This window comes from Neopsephotus bourkii, unplaced genomic scaffold (assembly GCF_033783945.1).
Source record: "Neopsephotus bourkii isolate Nb327-2 ecotype Australia unplaced genomic scaffold, CSIRO-AGI_Nbou_v1 NB_1037, whole genome shotgun sequence".
Classification (NCBI taxonomy): domain Eukaryota; kingdom Metazoa; phylum Chordata; class Aves; order Psittaciformes; family Psittacidae; genus Neopsephotus; species Neopsephotus bourkii.
Window position 1 is genome coordinate 1,079,155 of NW_026901526.1, and position 19,814 is coordinate 1,098,968.

The following is a 19,814-nucleotide window of genomic DNA, read 5'->3' on the forward strand; positions in this document are numbered from 1 at the left end:
AAGGTCAGAGCAGTGCACTTGCAGGAGCACTTCACAAGATCAGCTTCCAGTGCACAGACAGGATTTGGGGTATCAGCAACCTGACTGCTTAGCAGCTGACTGAATTCTTGGCGCAAGGAATCGGTGGTGGCAGGATTTGAGACAGACACACTGGTCAACATGAGCACGGCGGGCAAAGTAAGCACAAATTTATATTAGAAGTTTCTTTCCTGCAGCTGAGTAGTGCATGTTTAAACACAGTTTCTTTGCTGGGACACCCTCAGTTCTGGTGATACAGCACAGATGACAGTTTAGGAGGAAGCGGGTGCAGGAGAGCAGCCCTTACTTGCAGGCCACTGTACTCTCCTACGAAATGGTGTTAAATGAGAACGAATATAAAATGTAAAATCAAGCACATTATTTAATTATTTATTTATTTAAGCACCGAGGCAACATGAGGTAACAGCACCAGGATAAGAATAACCTTCCCCAGCATTAGCAAACTATTTTTAATCCTAGATTGGACAGTTTGAAACGTGATGCAGTTTAGTAAGTGTTCAGATCAATGTATTTTATCAGCTCCAGCAGTTTCTATTCTGAGTTCCCGCAGTGGTTTAAACTATTTTTAGCTTCTTTATAACTCATATCAGTTTGTTTTCTAAAAAAACCCATAGTTAATATTGTGTTACATTTTGGGGTGTAATTGTGATGATGTTAGAACAGTCATTAAATATCAATATGTGCATAATAACTCTGGAGCTTAAGCTAATGACGACCAAAAGTAAGTATGATATGCATCAGTATGAGCATATGTATCAGTACTGAGCTGGGACTGAAATGAGTATTTGCATCTTTGCTAGAAAGTGAGAAGAGAGATGTAGGTGAATTCCACTGCTGAAGACAGTATATGTTGCTTCTTCCACTACCTGAGAGATACTAACTCAGAGACATGCAAGCAAGGTCGATGGACAGGAACTCAGAACCTAGAAAATGACTGAAGGCCTGTGCCTTGCTGTAATGTGCCTTAAGAAAGTATGGGGATTGGTACTGCTGTTACTGCCAGCTATACTCACTGTTTTAAAGCCACACAAAACAAGAGGGGACAAAAAATAAATGCTCTCTTTGAGATACAACAAACGCAAAATAAACTGTAGATCACTTGTAGGTAAATTCACCAAGTATGGGGTTTTTTCCTGTAGTTTTCTTGTTCCTCCCCTGAAATACGAGCTGGCGTTTCACATGAAGAAATACAAGATTCTGTCTGTGTGGTGACTTGCAAGTGCCATTCCCTTTTTCTTTGCTCTGTTTGCAGGTTATTAAATGCAAAGCAGCAGTTATGTGGGAAGCCAATAAACCATTTTCTATTGAGGAAGTGGAAGTTGCTCCACCAAAAGCGCATGAAGTTCGTGTAAAGGTACTAAAAAAAAAAAAAAAATTAAAACAACTATTATTCTATCTTGCTGTTTATCAGGATTATTTCTGTAGATTTTGAGGATCCAGTTGGAAAACATTTAATAGCTGAGTAGTTAGTATTCAGTAGTTACTATTCAGTTACTATTCAGTAGTTACTATCCCTATGGAACATGCTTCAAATCCTGAATTTGATCATGAGGGTCTTTTTATAAAGAAAAAAAGACTTTTTAGGGTTAGGTTTTTTGTTTCCTAAGACATTTGTGCTTCTGACAGGCTGAAGAAATCATAGCGCAAGGCAAAGATCTGATTCTTCCGTAGTATGGAGCAAGAAATTCTCTTTTACTTTGAGTCTGTGCTAGGAAATAGCTCAGTAGGGTGGGAGTTTCCTTTTTTAACTGGGTGCTGAGCATCTCTCACAATTCAAGACCTTTCTCAGTGGAATTCAGCAGCTGTTTTTTATTTTAGAGCAGTTTCAAGTGTTATACCAGTGAGAAGAACCCTCTCGTGGGGTTGACAACTCCATCTGTCAGAACAAAAGCTGTACAGACATACCTGAATGTTTCAAAAGAAATATTGCTACTCTGCTACCTGCAAGAAAAGGCAAATGTGATATAAAATACTACATGTAGCCTCAATTTTTGTGTGGATGACATATACATATATTTAAAATACATAAATAACATACAATAATTAAAATGTAATTATATATAATGCTATGCCATTGTATAATACATATTTTATGTAACATATCTATTATATATTGTAATATAATCTAAAATAAGGAATAGAAAATATATATCCTATTTCTAGGTTTATAAATACTATTTTATGGTTAATTTATATTTGCTTGATATGGTAATATTTCTACAATATTGCAAACTTTTTCTATTTATGTATTTATCTATAAATATTGAAATATTTTATTGCATTCTGTTCTTCATATATGATTACATTGCTAGAACATAGGTCCTGCCAGATAATCAATGGCACTTCTTACGGAACTCAGTAGTGCATAGCAAACATTCCTAAAGGAGCCTTGCTCTGTAGATTAAAGACTAATGCAACCCATGAAAATCATGAATCACACAAAAGTGTTTTCCCTGTAGTTATTTTGTGTATATGTGATTTTGGAGGGAAGCAAATTACTTCCCCAAATGTATGATATCATTTCACTTCCATATATGACATGACAGAGTTAAATGCTGACACATTCTTGTCTTTCTTCTAAATCAGATCGTGGCCACAGGGATCTGTCGCTCTGATGACCATGTGATAACTGGTGCACTCATTATGCCTTTTCCAATAATTCTTGGGCATGAAGCAGCTGGTATTGTGGAGAGTGTTGGGCAGGGAGTAACTTCAATCAAACCAGGTGTGAAACAGCACTGAACACAAACCTTCTGCTGAGTTTCCTGTTTCCTGACACTCCTGTCTAAGTCAAAGATGATTACATGCATAAGTGCTTGTATTGCAGAGGAAAATGTTCCAACTCTGATTTTTTTCAGGGGTACCTTAAAGGATGCTACATGGTGTCTACATCTTTTTGTGTTACCAATCTTGATTTACTTTCAGATTTTCTATTAAATTTCTTTGATTTGGGGAAAAACATCTGCAGCTTGCTTTCTACCTACATAGCACTTTTCTTGTCATGGGATTAAGAACAGATTCTTTGCTCTTTGACACAGAAAATCAGGTATTACATGTTCTCTAACCCCGGTTTATATAGCTCATCTCAACAGTAAGGCAAAGCAAATCACTAGTCAACATGTCATAACACTTTCTTTCAATTCTCCTAACAGTTAAATAATCCACTGACTTCAGGAGACCAGAGCTCATGTCTGTGTATTCCATTACTTCATTTCAAATATATCAGGGCATGACTGGGGTGCCCACCCTGCTGCAGGCTTTGCTTTTGACTTGCATAGTACCAGTGCAGGTGAGACAGCACTGCTCACTGACAGATGGGTTGCTTTGAAGAGGACACTTCTCTGGACCAGCTGCTCCTCTCACTACACTCCCTTTGAACCACAGTGGGTAGAAAGAGAAGTTAGTGAAAGATGCTGATGTACCTCCAACTGCTGCAAGATGAGACAGCATTTCTGTACATCTGTATGGGACCAAAGAGACTCTAATAAGGGCTAAATTATTAACAGAAATTATGCAGTGAACAAAATCTGCACAGTAGTGCTTAATTTTATCCAGGCAGTTTGTTACAATATCTAAGTAGCTCATTTTTAACACCTCCATATTGCCAGTGTCTTTTTACTGACAACAAATATGTAGTCTGTCCAAAGCAGGTTGGTAGGTGAGATAAGAAAAAGTTTTACTTGAGATTTCTGCTTTAGCTCCAAATAAATATGTATATTGCAAATTTCAGTGATAGCTCTAGCTGCTTTTTCTCTTACATCTGGCTTCATAAATCACTCAGTTGTCTAATTCTAGCTGCCACATGTTTTCAGGTGAAACAGCAGGCCTGAACACACCCAAAATCATGTTTCTTGGATGTTGCTTAGTTTACACCTTCAAGTTCTAAAAAAGACCCCCAAGACGTGCAAATAGTTTCTTTAACAGAATGATTGCTAAGCCTATGTCACAGTTCTAAGTTAACTGAGGGCCAGGGCAGAGGGGGAGCATTTCATGCTCTGTAGGTATTTTCCATGTTTTAGTGGCAATCAAAGATTTCCCTTGCCTTTCAATGTGTCAAGGATTAGCCACATTTTAGAGCTGCCAAATCACAAATTGATCTCTGTTAGGGGTTACCTGTTTAGAGGTTATGAGGGATTTACCACACATCATTGCTGTGGAAAATGTATAGCAGTAAAAATCGCACTGGGAAGCTATGTGCTACTTTGTCCATCATGTAAGAGGGCTATGGAATGTCTTAGCTTGCGTGTGGCACTGCTTCTCTGACAATCATTTAACCTGCTTTACTCCAATGCAACAGTAAAATAGGAAAGAGACTCAAGAGGGTTGGCAAATTAATGCTCAATTTCCCATTCTCTGTATGCACAATTTACAGCCGTGTTATCTTGGCCCTCCAATCTGCTGTCGCAGTGGGTGTCAGTTTTTATCTCGGTTTCTTTACCTGTGTATTACTATTTTCCTTTCAAGTAGAAGATGCAATAAACTGCTGAGTGAGTACTTTGGGGATGTCTGTAGCTAACAGAGTTTTATGACATAGCTCAGATTCAGTTCTGTGAAAGACATCAAGAATTTTGTGAATTGAAATCAGTTGTCATAACTTTGCCCTACTTAGGTGCTTTATAACAGAGAGAGATGGTGTATCCTCCAAGGGCAGCAGAAGGAAATAAAACCAGCATTGCACTCCTAGCACACATTTGCTGAGGGATTAAATACACTTGCTCCATGTTTTTATGTGCATGCTTCCTGTTTGCCTTTTTAAATCCTGTCATTACTATATTATTTCTAGGAGATAAGGTTATTCCACTCTTTGTGCCGTCCTGTGGGGAGTGCAGCAGTTGCCTAAGCACCAAGAGTAATCTCTGCATCAAAAATGAGTGAGTTTTCCTGGGTCACCTACAACCCTTATTTGATTTATACAAAGCTGATCACACTCAACAGATTTAACTTGTCATTATTTCTGTTCATCTTTCAAACAGCATTTCTTCGGCTGATGGATTAATGCTTGATGGCACCACTAGATTCACCTGTAAAGGAAAAGCAATTCATCATTTTATAGGTACCAGCACCTTCACTGAATACACAGTACTGCATGAAGCTTCTGTAGCCAAAATTGATTCTGCTGCTCCTCTGGAAAAAGTTTTTCTAATTGGGTGTGGATTTTCAACTGGTTATGGGGCTGCTGTGCAGACTGCCAAGGTAAGTATCATGGTGAGTGTTTCTGGTAACTGATAGCGGCCTGTTCAGGATTGTACGGCCTGCATGTGGGATATCAGCAGAGCAGCCAGGAGGTATAGACTCTGTTGCAGAGTTCAGGGTGAAAGGAAGATACTTGGGTTTTGCCTACTTCAGTTTCCGTGTCTCTAAGGTACTGAGAAGCCTTCAAATCAAAATCCAGTAAAAAAGCATATTACCGTTTGTTAATTTTTCTCTCATGGCTTTATGACCCCTAGAAAAAACATTAAAAAGGAGCTGATTTGTTTTATTATAACTGAAATCTAGGAAGCCTATATTTGCAACACTCAGAATTCGTAGCAATACACAGATGTGACTTTTACAGCTGTCATTGTCTCCAGTGGCACTACACCATTGGAATATAAAGCATTGTAAAAAAAAACCATGTCTCTGAACCTGAAGCTGAGAAGAGTGATGAAAATCTGGTCTCAGAAATGTATTTTAGGGCAATTTATACTAGTCACATGTATGATTATAACAGTATAGCTGGCTGCTGCCCTAGTAGGTATGCATATGCAAATTCCTTCTCAGCAGGTAATCTCTAAATTACAAGAAGCAGCTTAACTGAAAACCTGTTGGTAGTAAGAAAATGCATTGTACTTTACATAGACTGTTAGAGTATGGCATGTTTGCATGGGTATTACAGGTGGAACCAGGCTCCAGCTGTGCCGTCTTTGGCCTTGGAGGAGTTGGCCTCTCTGTTATCATGGGCTGCAAGGCGGCTGGAGCTTCCCGCATCATTGCTGTTGATATCAATAGTGACAAGTTTGCCAAGGCCAAAGAACTGGGAGCCACAGACTGCGTCAACCCTAGAGATTTCAAGAAGCCTATTCACGAAGTGTTGATCGAAATGACTGGCCATGGTGTGGACTATGCCTTTGAGGTTGTCGGCCATATCGAAACCATGGTATGCAACCAAAAGATGTCATCAAATGAGGCATTAGTGTGTTGGGTCCCTCTTTGCTAACCCACTAAACACCAAGGTTGAGGAGCTGAGAGCCACTAGCAAAGTGTCAGGCTACCTTCAAGTCCAGCTATCTGCCACTGAGATGCAGGGGCATGCTCAAAAACTTAGGGCAGAGAGCTTGAGCATAGTTCCCTGGCCTAACCAGGGTGGCTAAATTTCACATAGCCCACTGCCTGCTTTCCAGCAGTGGCTTATCGCTAATGTCTAAGACAAAATGGGGAGGGAGAACAAAGCTAGGACATATCTAACCCCTGACAGCAAACACAATGCTGTGAGCAGATTCAGTGGAAACTGGTTGGTGCAGTTTCAGTTACAAAAAAATTAATTGCAACCAGAGCCCTGCGAGGGGGAGGAATGCAAACTTTTGGGCCTCAGCAGCAAATCTTCTGTGACTGGGTGTCCCTCTGTTCCCAATGCAGACCGCAGCCTTGGCCTCTTGCCATTACAACTGTGGAGTCAGTGTGATTGTGGGAGTGCCTCCTGCAGCACAGAAGATCACTTTTGACCCCATGCTCCTCTTCAGTGGTCGCACCTGGAAAGGCTCTGTCTTTGGAGGTAAGGGCTTGGAAAGAAGTGATTTAACTGGCTTGGGAAACTTGCGAGTTACCTTGAATGAAATAGCATATGTATAAATTCATTGCTTAGGTTGTCCTGCTGGAAGTAATATTGATAGCTGTTTTGCTGACAAAGAAGCACAAAGGGAATTAGATATGGAAAGTGTTAGTTAATGGTGAGAGAAAGAGAGAAAACCAGAGACAGAGGCAGGGGAGAAGGAGGAGACAAGAAAAGACAGAGGAAGAGAAAAAGACAAAAAAAAAAATAGGAAAAAAAATAGTGGGGAAGAGGAGAAAGAAAATAAAAGGGGGAATGAGAAAAAAAAAGGAGGGAGAAAGAAAGGTATAAGGAGAGAGGAAAATGAGAGGGAGGGGAGGGAGGAACAGAGATAGAAAAGAAAAAAACAGATAAGGAGACAGAAAGGGGGAAAGATAAGAGAAATGGACAAAGGAAGATAAAGCTTGGCAAACCCAAGCTCACTCAACACAAAGCTGAAGGCCACCAAAGACTTGGCTCCAGCAGCAGGTTTTCTCACTCCCAGCCACTTCCTCTTATGTATTCAATAGACACCTGAATAGAATAGCAGAGATGAATTAGGTTCCTCTGGAAGGGCATCTGACTGTTTGAGACAGTTTTATCTAGGACTGCTTGAAAGAAAAGAGAGGCATATCTACCCCCTGCCCCCTCAGTTTTGATCAGTCAATCCAGGTTCCAGTTACCAGCATGGATGTCCCCACTCTGGCTTTTGTATGATATGTGGTTTAGTGAGCAACAGGCATCAACAGACAAGTTGAATCAGTATTTAATGTGGGGAAGAGTTTGGATTCTGTAGAGATTAAAATTTTTACAGGTCTTCCACCAGTAAAGCACTTATTGGGCTTGTTGTATGTAGAACAGCTGCACTTCAACCCGTGTTTTCTGCTGGCACTCTGTGTTACAGAGGTAAAGACATGCTTCAGCATTTCATCATGCTGTTCTCTTATTGCAAGTTTACCTAAAACTTTAAGCTGCCAATGGGTTGATGTATTTCCCAAGCCTTTAATGTTTCATTATCCATTATCTGTGGGGTTTTTCAGGCTGGAAGAGTAAAGATTCAGTCCCTAAACTGGTTGCTGACTACATGAAGAAAAAATTTGTTCTGGATCCATTAATAACTCATAGACTTCATTTCACTAAAATCAATGAAGGATTTGATCTGCTAAGGACAGGGAAGAGGTAAACCATGTTTAACTGTAAAGGTTCTGTATAAATAACCTAAAGGAGCTGTATGGTAACGCAGAGTGTGACTTCATGGTGGAGAAGGGGAAAGGCAACACACTACATCCCTTAATCTTGCCCAGTATGGTTCCATGGGTTGCAGTTGTAGTGATATAGCCAGCAAAGCTTTAGCTTTTGAAATACATTGAGCCCCGTCTTTCCTTGTAGAGGAATTTTCACATTCTGCTTTGAGCAAAGACAGTGGGTGGCAGGGGAAGAAAAGACCCCAGCAGTGAGGAAGTCTGTGCCCACTACCCATTGGAAAAGAGCACACAAACAAGGGAGCTTGGGAATGCCAAGCTCTGGAGTGCCAGGGTCCAACTGCATCACATCTGAAGAAACATCTTAGACTGAGGAGCAGGAGCACAGAAATAGACAATATTTACTAGAAGAGCAACTCACCATTCCTCTGGTGCAATTAGTCCTAAAGTCACTGGGTAGTTTACCCTGAATTTTGGAGCTTTTCATGAAAGAAAGTACTTGGTGCATACAGACATTGCAAACTCAGAATTTAGCCCTCATGCCTTCCTCAAATCTTGTGAGAGTTCAGCTCAGACTCTGTTTTCATGGAGTGTTGAAATTGGAAATATTGTTTGCCAGAGGCATTTGACAAGATTTGCATGGGAATAATTGGAAATTCACCTTGGCAGAAGTGGGAAATACATGTGTGTACCTTAGTACATGTGGGGACTACCCTTTTTGTAAGTTCTAGCTGTGTATAACTTATGCAGTCTGGAGAATTACATTCACGTTTTCTTTTCCTTGTTATTTGCTGGCAGATATTTTAGGTGTTACTTGCTCTAAATGTATACAGCATGTAACAAAAGAATTTAGCCCCTGAGGTTTGTTCTAAGGTTCTAACTGCACAGCACGCATGTCATTTTTTAACTGTCCTTATTTTACATAAGCTATAAATGTCAGTTTTAGGTCTAGTGTAGCAAATGGGAAAGCAATGAGCACAGAGACACTATCAGATTTGCTAGAAGACTGGCAAGCCACCTGAAGAGAGAGGCCTGTTGCAGCTGCCCATCATCACTAGATGAAACACTTCAGTTTTTCAAACAGAACAAGCTGTACCACTCAGAGATTACCCTTAGAGCCATTCAGAACTGCAAAGACGTGTCTCAGCCCCACTCCGAGGACTTCCCAGGCTCTGTCTGGTGATGAGTTGCCAGGAGCCAGTTCATGAGTGAAGGCTATGCAGTCTTGCATGAATGTTGTTCTCTGCAGCACAGTTTGCAGTGTCACTGCAATCGGGGCTGGGGTGGGCAGGGAGGGAGTACCCTGGCTGACAGCATTAGCCTGTATTAGCAGAGAAAACAGCAGTGTTTTTCTGATGTTAGCCCAGGGGCTTATCTAGAGGCACTAACTTGTCACTTTATATTGCAGCATTCGCACTGTCCTGGTGTTTCAGGATTCCTAATTGTTAACAGCAGATGGCTTAGCACCAGTACAAACTTCATTATCCTCCAATACAACTGGTATGAAGCACAAACCAAGATGTTTCTGAAAGGTCCACCACTTCCCCTCGGAATAAAAGGATCAAGCTTAAACCCCAGACTTCAAGCACAGTGTTTATAAATTAAATAATCTTTTTCCTTCTGCCTCTTTCTACTGATTCTTGCTTTAAATCCTCTTTACACAGAAGGAATTGTGCTGCACTTTTCCTCTAATAGCATATTATGAATGACAGGACTTGCTGCTGTCACAGGTGTTAGAAATGGTTTGGATTTTTTTAATGGCCTTTAATATGCGATCTTTTAATAAAAGCAAAATGAAAGGACCTTTATAACACTGTGGCTCAGCACAGTAAAACTTTAGGTCAGAACTGTGTGTCCATCCTGAATGATTTTAGCATTCCATTACTTGACAGGCAAGGGAATTACTGCAGAGATTAAAAATTATGGTGACTTTGCATTTGAATTAAAAATTTCAGTTAAGGGTATTTCAGTAAATCAAAGACTTACACCCTGAAGAATGTCTCACCACCAAATTAACACTTCAGGCATCTCATAGAAAACTGCTGTTGTGCACTTCTGTTCTTTGGTTGGTTTAACCTTTGTATCCCTTTCTTAGGAATGTTTTAGTTGTTTTACCAGTATAGTTTTAGATCTTTGGCCAATTTATACAAGTGCCTCTGGTGCTCGGGAAACAATGTGAAGAGATATGAATGTGCGTCAAGTATTGTTACTTGTTTCCATTAGATAGAGAGGCAGTGTATTAACCTTTAAATGTAAATATAGACTAAATGGGAAGAAACATGTGACTGGTAACAGTTTGCAAGTAAACAAATACAAAACATCTTACTGCTTTCTACGTTTGCAATGAGGAAACAGGAGCAGAGGCTATTTCTATCTTGGTATATATGATCAACATTGACTTATCTCTTGAAGTTCTACTCAGAGCTTGCAGGCACTCGTGGGCATGGTAGCTGGGCAGCAAAGCCTGTGAAGCAAGGGGACTGTATGCTAATGATGACTGACCGGTCTGTGTCAGCAGAAAGAGTCCTTGAGCAGCCCAGCTGGGTTAATGATTTGAGGATGAGTTCACCCAGAGATTAGACTTTAACAGAAGACCCTTAAACACATGTGTGTATAAAACTCCGTTCACACAGAAGTTAAGACCCGAACTGCAGTCATTTGTTTCTGCGGGGTTACCCGTGCAGTCAGGTGCGAAGACTTTTTCTGGCCCATAAAATAATTCTTTTCACATGCAGTTCAGTTGAAGAATTCTCCTCTCTTTCAAGGCAGGTTGTGTGAGAACCAACAGTGTGAATGCGATCACTATTCAAAGCAGAATGAGATGGGATTTAATTCCACTTCATGTCATCAGATCTCATCTGTAGTAACATGGATGCAGTAGAAACAAAAGCTTAATAATATTTCAATTTTCACAGTATTTTTGCAAAATATTTTCTGTGGAGGCTGAGCTACTTTATTGTATATTTAACTCCTAAATTAAACAGAAGCCAAAGGAAGCCTGTTTTAACCTAGCTTGTGAGGACAGAAAGAAGGAGTATGAAGAGGTAAAATATCTTCCATATGCCAGATAAAAGTTTTTTCCAAGGCATTCCCTACTGCATTAACGGTAGAGGATATAACAGCAGTCTTGAGAGTAGAAGAATAAAACCAATAATATTGCCAGGGAATAAAGTACAACAAACCTCCTCGCTTCTGTCCCGTTCAGGATCATGCAAAGCCTGTCTCTGTTGTTGCAATCTGCCAAGCATAGTAAACACCTGCTGTTAAGTGTCTTTATTAGGACAGTTGCTGGCATCCTAAACAATAAACACATAAAATCATTCTTATTAGAGACATTTTTAAGGCAGCCATCCAATTCTGTCTTCACAAGGAGGAATGAAGTGGCTTCTGACTGGGGAATGACAAAATAGTTGACACTAGTTGACACTAGATCAAGAGTCTTTCTCCCTGCAGATCCCCACCCACCCTCAGGAGAAAATTGATTTGTGTGATTGTGCAGCTGTGAATGGCGTGTTTCTGACAGACTTCCCAATGGCTCTCTGATGCTGAGGTGCTCCAGGTGGGATCAGGGCCATATGCACATCTCTCTGTGAGCCTCCATTTAGGAGTTGTCTGTGAGTGAGCAGGATCCACACTCCCCATCAGAACAGTCTGCCCATTAACACATGGTAACACTACAAAAAATCCTCAAAAGCCATGAAAAATCCAGTAACATCTCATGAGACAAACCCTTTGTGTGACAAAGCACAAATGTGTTTCCTTAGACCTTAAACCACACTAACATTTATCAAACATCACTTGGCTTCAAGTGCAGCCTCTGCCTGTCTATACAAATTCTGACTTAACAGATCAGTTACAGTCTGCCTAAACAGCTAGGAGAATGCTTTTGTTTTCAGCTAAGCACTGGCACATCAGTCCAATTGTGGAGTGAAGAGTGCAAAGCACATGACAGCAACTAATCCTGGATAAGAACCACATTTTTGCTCCACCAAGTGTGGTGAGTGAACTGACAGGGTAACAGGCATGGACATGTGAACCAGCTGTATAGCTGGGTGTTCTAAGCATGAGTCTACACAGTAATGCCTTCCTGATCCATGAACGCCATCCTTTTTTCTGATCAGGACTAACCTGTTTTGCACCAGATTTGCAACAGGTTGCATCTGTTAGCAGGTGGCTTTTGATTTTTCAAAATACGAATATTAGTTTACCTATCATTTTGTTTAACAGCTGAAGAGTTGATTTCTGCTCACTGTAGAATTCTAAATGGTTCCTGATCCAAGAAGGAGTTTTATGTCATTATTGGTAGTCTGCTAGGAAAGGATCCCATTCCTCAGGTATACAAAAAATATCCTTTCAGCCACATGGAACAAGGATTTCTTTCTGATGGACAGGCCTCTTCTAGTCTATCGTTTGCTTCTAGGTGAGAGTTGATGGGATCATGAAAGTCCTCAAGGGGGAATTAGGAGGGATTCAACACCTGAGCAAGGATTTTTCTTTTAAGTCAAAAAGAGCTCTCATGCAAAATTTCAAAGCTATAATCAATATATGGCATTTCTGACATGCTGGGATCAAGTTCACATGTGTGACCAGGAAAATCTGGTTTTCTTTACTGGTGTCTATCCACATCATCTCTATTTTCAACCTCTTCATCCATCATCTTTCTGTCCTTTTGTCCTGGGTTCAGCAGTAGCAGTCAATTTTTCTCCTTGGTAGCTGGTGCAGTGCTGTGTTTTGACTTTCGGGCTGGGAACAGAGCTGAAAACAATGATGTTTTGGTTTGGCCAAGGACTTTGTGAGCCTCATGCTCTGCCAGGGAGGAGGGAAGCCGGGAGGAAGCAGAGACAGGACACCTGACCCAAACTGACCAAAGAGGTATTCCATACCACAGCACGTCATGCCCTGGATGTAACGGAGGATTACCCAGAAGGGAGAGTGGACTGCAGGGTTGGAGGAGGTATCGGTCAGTGCTTGGTCGGGCTGGGGGGGCGAGTTATCGGTCACCTGGTGATGAGGTGTTGTATTCTCTTCCCTTGTTATTTCCTTTATCATTACTATTATTGGTGGCAGCAGTAGTGATTTGTGTTATACCTTAGTTACTAAACTGTTCTTATCTCAACCCGTGGGAGTTGCATTCTTTCTGATTCTCCTCTCCATCCCTCCAGGAGTAGGGGGAGGGCAAGAAGGGGGGGAGTGGGTGAACAAGCTGTCTGGCTGGGGTTAAACCGCGACACCTTTTTATCAGTGTCTCCTTGGCATCAGCTTAAAGTTGCGTGAGTATATGGTAAGTCCAGTGATTCTAGATGGTTGCCAAATTACACATAACAACCATGTGCATTCAATATTTTAATGTGTGGCATTTGTTTGCACATTAGCAATGGGAAGGACACATTGCTTTTTGAACTGGTTTCCATTATTTAGCTTATCCATTTCAGCTACAATTCTATTGTAATCATTTCTACGTCTCAGTTTCCTTAAAATAACAAAAAGAGCATCTCTTCTAGAATATAAATGCAAATTCAGCAGTCTCAAATACCATCAATAAAACACCAGTAGGTTTATGCAAGGTACATTTTAACCCAGAAAAATATTTACTTTTTTGTCCTAGCAAACAGTTTATATGGGCAATGAGCCCATGCATGAGATTGCAAAAATCAGAAGGAAAAATACGGGCTTGCTCCACAACATATATATATGAAGCATCAGAGTATCAAACATTGTTCTCCACTGATTCTCACATACTGTTAGAGCTTAATGTGGAAAGAACCCAATACTGAACAGACCATCATTTAAAGTATTTAAATCATTCAAACGATTTAAAGTATTTAAATCATTTAAAGTATTTAAAGTTTTCTGTTTGTGACTCTGCACTGTTTTCTTATACTTAAGAGATGACAGTCACACACCATTTCTCATGAAGTGTTCCCTTGCCAGTTCTTCATGTTATAGAAGTAACACAAATATCAATCAATCTTTGCTTCTAGAACCATGTAAACTAGCACTATGCAGATGTAGTGTATGATGTGAATAATCCTTTGGCATTTAAGTCAGGTACTGAGCTCACACACAAATGTTACAAGAGCCATGTCAAATGCACCAGTGGGACATCAGTATTTTAAATACAAACTAGTTCCCATAAAAATCCAATATATCATGAGATTCTTCTCCTTTACACCACTTCAGTGAAACTGTTGGTGATGTGCGCCTCTAGCAATATCATTCTTATAAATGAAATGGTAAGCAAATAGCTCTCTTATGATGCTGATCAAATGTGTGGGGTTTAAACATCCTATGAGTTTTTCAAAACCCACGATTTGCTATGCATAAAATAACAAGACTACTGAAGTAATGAACTCTTCTGAAAGTGGAGCTCAGATGGCGCATGAGAGACCAGGTAGATCAGCTTTTTTTCCCCAGAGCAGGATCAACTCTGTATCATTCCTGAGAGATCACTTGTGCTCAAAGGCCTCCAATGATCATCTATTCCATTACCATTTCAAACTGGATTATACTGTCAAAGTTAATCTCCTCAGAGAGACTAAATATCCCACTCAAATGTATAGCTACTTTTCATGCTGCTTAACACTGCTATTTTATAACCTTTGTCCTTCCCACTCTGAAGTGTTACTTTTCGCCTTGCCAACTGTATTTCTGTTTCCACAGCCACCATAGCATTTGCCTTTCTTCTACCCTCAAACAGCAGGATATTGCTAACTCACTTTGGCATCCACTGTTCTTTGCAGACTTTTCTTCTGCAGAACTGGTTTTGACTTGTTGCTTGCCATTCTATGGGGATCACTTCCCTCAGCTGCACCCCAGTTTTTGAAAGCATTCCGCCAGACTGTCAGGATCGTTTTCTAATCCCCTCTTTCAGTGTGCTTTTCACCCTTTTGTTTTCTGCACATTTAATGACTGTAGTCTGCTCCAACATGAAAGTCACATAGTGGATGACTCTGCTATGGATTGTGCCCAACAGCTTTAGGGAGAGGAAAACATGAGATACATTTCAAAACAGGGTGTTGATCTGTATGTTTGTTTTAGTCAATATACTGTGCACTGAATTTCTCAAATGTACCTAGTAAAATACAAAAGGAGAAACATTTTTTCCACTATTCTATTTACACCCTAAATGAAATAATTGTTGTTCCATGTTATGTCCCCTGTACTTAGCACTTGTGAGGCTGCACCTGAAATCCTGTGTTCGGTTCTGGGCCCCTCACTACAAGAAAAACATTCAGTTGCTGGAGTGGGTCCAGAAGAGGCCAAAGAAGCTGGTGAAGGATCTGGAGCACAGGTGTGATGAGGAACGGCTGAGGGAACTGGGGGTGTTTAGCCTGGAGAAGAGAAGGCTCGGGGGGACCTTATCTCTCTCTACAACTGCGCCAAAGGAGGTTGTAGTGAGGTGGGAGTTGATCTCTTCTCCCAACTAACAAGTGATAGCACAAGAGGTAATGGCCTCAAGCTGCACCAGGTGAAATTTAGATTGGATATTAGGAACAATTTCTTCCATGAGAAGGTGGTCAGGCATTGGAACAGGCTGCCCAGGGCAGTGGTGGAATCACTGTCCCTGGAAGTGTTCAAAAAACGTGTAGATATGGCCCTCGGTGACATGGTTTAGTGGTGGAATTGGCTGTCCTGGAGTAATGGTTAGACTTGATGATATTGAAGGTCTTTTCCAACCTAGCCGATTCTGTGATTCTGTATCAGTAGCAGTATCTGGTAGAGAAAACTTAGTGGAGTTCATCCACCAACTTTTTTGTGTTGACACCACTCCCATGCCTCATAGTTAGCACTGCTGCTTGAACCTCTTTCCTTTTCTCATACAAACTTCTAGCACCTCTGTCCCCCATTCCTCATAAATCATTACCAAATCTGTTGTTTACTTAAATATTCTGTCAGCAATGCGTAGAGGGAAGCAATGGGGCTAGCCTTCTCTTTAAATTACTTAAGGTCTTACTATAATTTCTTTCAGAAGAGATTCATTTTTCCCCCAGAAACCTCAGAAACTAAATTTGCAACTCTGGAAATCTGCAGATCTAGAGACAGGAGAGGATTTGGTTGGTCTCATTATCTAACAAATTCATTTGATATTTAACAAATACGCATTAAGAATTAGCATGTATTTAAAAAAACGCAGCTCACAAATATGGAATGGCTAGCATTGAAAGGTAACAAGAGACAGTAGCTAGTCCCTTATTATTTGAAGCATTTTATACAAAGCAGTAGGTAACTTTAGTATTGCCGTGTAACATTTATACACACATACATGGATGTGGCTTCATTTTTGCAGATGCTGTTGGACTTTTTTCAGCACCAAGTTCCACAGAATATTACAGCACAACCGTGCAAAACCTTCCCTGAAGATCAGGATTGTCACTGTGAGCAGGTCATGCTTTGAGCAGGTCGCTGCCTCTTTCAGTGCTGAACATTGGACCCAAAACTCTATAATGCCTTTTGATCCCTTTCGAGCAACTCTTATCCCAGTCCATAGCCCTTTGAGCTTCTGGAAACCCCTCAGCACTATCATCAATTACACAACACAACATGAATACACAAATGAGCTATCAGAGGTTAACAAATTCCACCTGCTCTGATAACCTACAGTAGCTTCTGCACACAGAACTCACTTTGGCCTGCTATGAAAATTACCTGTAATTCTCCTAACTACTTTTTAAACATAAACAATAAGACTGCAGGTAATGAGATAACATCAAGATGACTTGTTAAACGTTACAGTTGAGTGCTAGCACCTTCCTACAACATGGTTAAGAAGTTCCTCCCAATAAACGTTTCCCTAACACTGCGTGTGTCTGCACAGCCTTAATTTTATACTAATGACAAGTCTCAGAGAAAGTAATCAATTAGCCCAGTAACTCTGTAATAAACATAAACACATAACTAGATCTGTGCAGGATTGGGACTAAAAACCAAATTCCTTTTTGAAGGAAATCTAAACCTAGATGAAACAAAATCGCTATAAAATAACTCTGCCTTAAGTCAATTGTAACTTGAACTTTACCAGTTACTTTGAACTGTTGCTATTTATTGAGTATATATAAAATTATACATGCTCCTTTTCCAGGTTAAATAAAAGTGGTTCATCCACCTGAGTAAAGGCTGGTAATTGGTGTCATTTTGGCACAGCAGGTAACACACAATGATTTCAAGTCCATTGGTGTCCCTATATACTACCAGAGCCCTTTGGTGGTGTGGCAGCCAAGTGTTCTTAGTGACACCACTTTTCGTTAGTTTATAATTTATAATTCATACAACTCATGACACAAGTTAAGATCTTACAAGCAACCATACCTCAGTTTACAAAGGTATGCAGTATATTTACTTACGTGAAAAGTGCTCTACTTGATAAGCAGCAAGTGTCTTTTTCCTGTCGGGAAGTGGAGAGTCCTAATTCAACTAGTACCTTGTAATTGTCTTGATGCCATTTTCCACTTACCCCCAAGGGAAATCCCATAAATTTAATAGCAGTGGCATTACAGTATCACAGTATCGCAGTATGCTAGAGATTGGAAGGGACCTCAAAAGATCATCTAGTCCAATACCCCTGCCGGAGCAGGAACACCTAGATAAGTTTACACAGGAATGTGTCCAGGCGGGTTTTTTTCTTTCCAGAGAAGGAGACTCCACAACCTCCCTGGGTTCTGAAATCATTAATCCCATTGTGACGTCATTGACCCCATTGTGACGTCATTGACCCCATTATGACATCACTGAACCCATTGCAACTTTATTCTGAGATCATTAATCCCATTGTGACATCATTGACCCATTGTGACATCATTGACAGCATTGTGACCACATTGACCCCATTATGACATCATTGACAGGATTGTGACAACATTGTGACATCATTGATGCCATTGTGACATCATGGACCCCATTGTGACCTCATTGAACCCATTATGTCATCATGGAACCAATTGTGACCGTATTGCGACATCATGGACCCCATTGTGAGATCATGGACGCCATTGTGAAATCATGGATGCCATTGTGACCTCATTGACCCCATTATGACATCATGGAGCCAGTTGTGATATCATGGACCCAATTGTGACATCACTGATGCATTGTGAAATCATTGAACCCATTGTAACCCCATTCTGAGATAATTATTCCCATTGTGACATCACTGACCCCCATTGTGACTCATTGACCACATTGTGACCACATTGACCCCATTATGACATCATTGACAGCATTGTGACAACATTGTGACATCATTGATGCCATTGTGACATCATGGACCCCATTGTGACCTCATTGAACCCCTTATGACATCATGGAACCAATTGTGACCGTATTGTGACATCATGGACCCCATTGTGACCTCATTGAACCCCTTATGACATCATGGAACCAATTGTGACCATATTGTGACATCATGGACCCCATTGTGAGATCATGGACGCCATTGTGAAATCATGGACACCACTGTGACCTCATTGACCCATTATGACATCATGGAGCCAGTTGTGACATCATGGACCCAATTGTGACATCACTGATGCATTGTGACATCATTGAACCCATTGTAACCCCATTCTGAGATAATTATTCCCATTGTGACATCACTGACCCCCATTGTGATGTCATTGACTACGTTGTGACCTCAATGACCCCATTATGATATCATATGACATCAAGGAACCAACTGTGACACCATTGTGACATTATTGATGCCATTGTGACATCATGTATCCCATTGTGATCTCATAGAGTCCATTATGACATCAAGGACGCCATTGTGACCTCATAAAGTCCATTATGACATCATGATCCCATTAAGACATCATGGACCCAATTGTGACATCATTGAACCCATTATGACATCATTGACAGCATTGTGACCCCATTTTTACATCATGCAACCTATTGTGACCTCATTGAACCAATTATGACATCATGGAAACAATTGTGACCCAACTCTGACATCATTGATGCCATTGTGTCATCATGGACCCGATTGTGACATTATGGACGACATTGTGACCTCATTGAGTCCATTATCGCATCATCTACCCCATTATGACTTCATGGACCCAATTGTGACATCGTGGACACAATTGCAACCTCATTGAACCCATTAAAAGATCATGGAACCAATTGTGACCACATTGTGACATCATGGAACCCATTGTGAGATCATGGACCCCACTGTGATATCATGGACGCCATTGTGACCTCATTGACCCCATTATGACATCACTGAAAGCAATGTGACCCCATTGTGACATCTTGGACCCCATTGTGACATCATGGACACCATTGTGATCTCATTGAACCCATTATGACATCACTGAAAGCATTGTAACTCATTAGATAGTTCTTGAACTTGATCTTTTCAGCTTTGGTATTTCTTTACTTTTTCTGCTGCTGCACCCACCAAAGATGTTGATTACACTGGAACAGGCTGCCCAGGGAGGTTGTGGAATCTCCTTCTTTGGAGATATTCAAAACCCGCCTGGACACGTTCCTGTGTAACCTTATCTAGGTGTTCCTGCTCCGGCAGGGGGATTGGACTGGATGATCTTTTGAGGTCCCTTCCAATCTCTAACATACTGTGATACTGTGATACTGTGAACTCTCATACCTAACTGTGATGTCAAGTACTAAGGCCTGATTTTCCTTAACAAATACCAGATCGTAGAATCATAGAATCACAGTCACAGAATGGTTTCGGTTGGGAAGGACCTTAAGACCATCTTGTTCCAATCCCCATGTCGTTGGCAGGAACACCTCACGCTATGTTGCCCAAGGTTCTGTCTGAC

At 40.7% G+C, this 19,814-nt stretch overlaps 1 protein-coding gene across 1 annotated transcript; it reads left to right on the top strand.

The window, feature by feature from the left end:
- LOC133216320 (alcohol dehydrogenase 1) lies at nucleotides 1-9,651 on the top strand. The gene is made up of 9 exons (XM_061360929.1): nucleotides 1-177; nucleotides 1,292-1,393; nucleotides 2,626-2,764; nucleotides 4,823-4,910; nucleotides 5,013-5,232; nucleotides 5,915-6,175; nucleotides 6,655-6,790; nucleotides 7,867-8,005; nucleotides 9,437-9,651. The coding sequence occupies exons 1-9, from the start codon at nucleotides 160-162 to the stop codon at nucleotides 9,468-9,470; spliced, it is 1,137 nt and encodes a 378-aa protein (XP_061216913.1). The 5' UTR covers nucleotides 1-159; the 3' UTR covers nucleotides 9,471-9,651.
- Nucleotides 9,652-19,814: the final 10,163 nt, after the last annotated feature.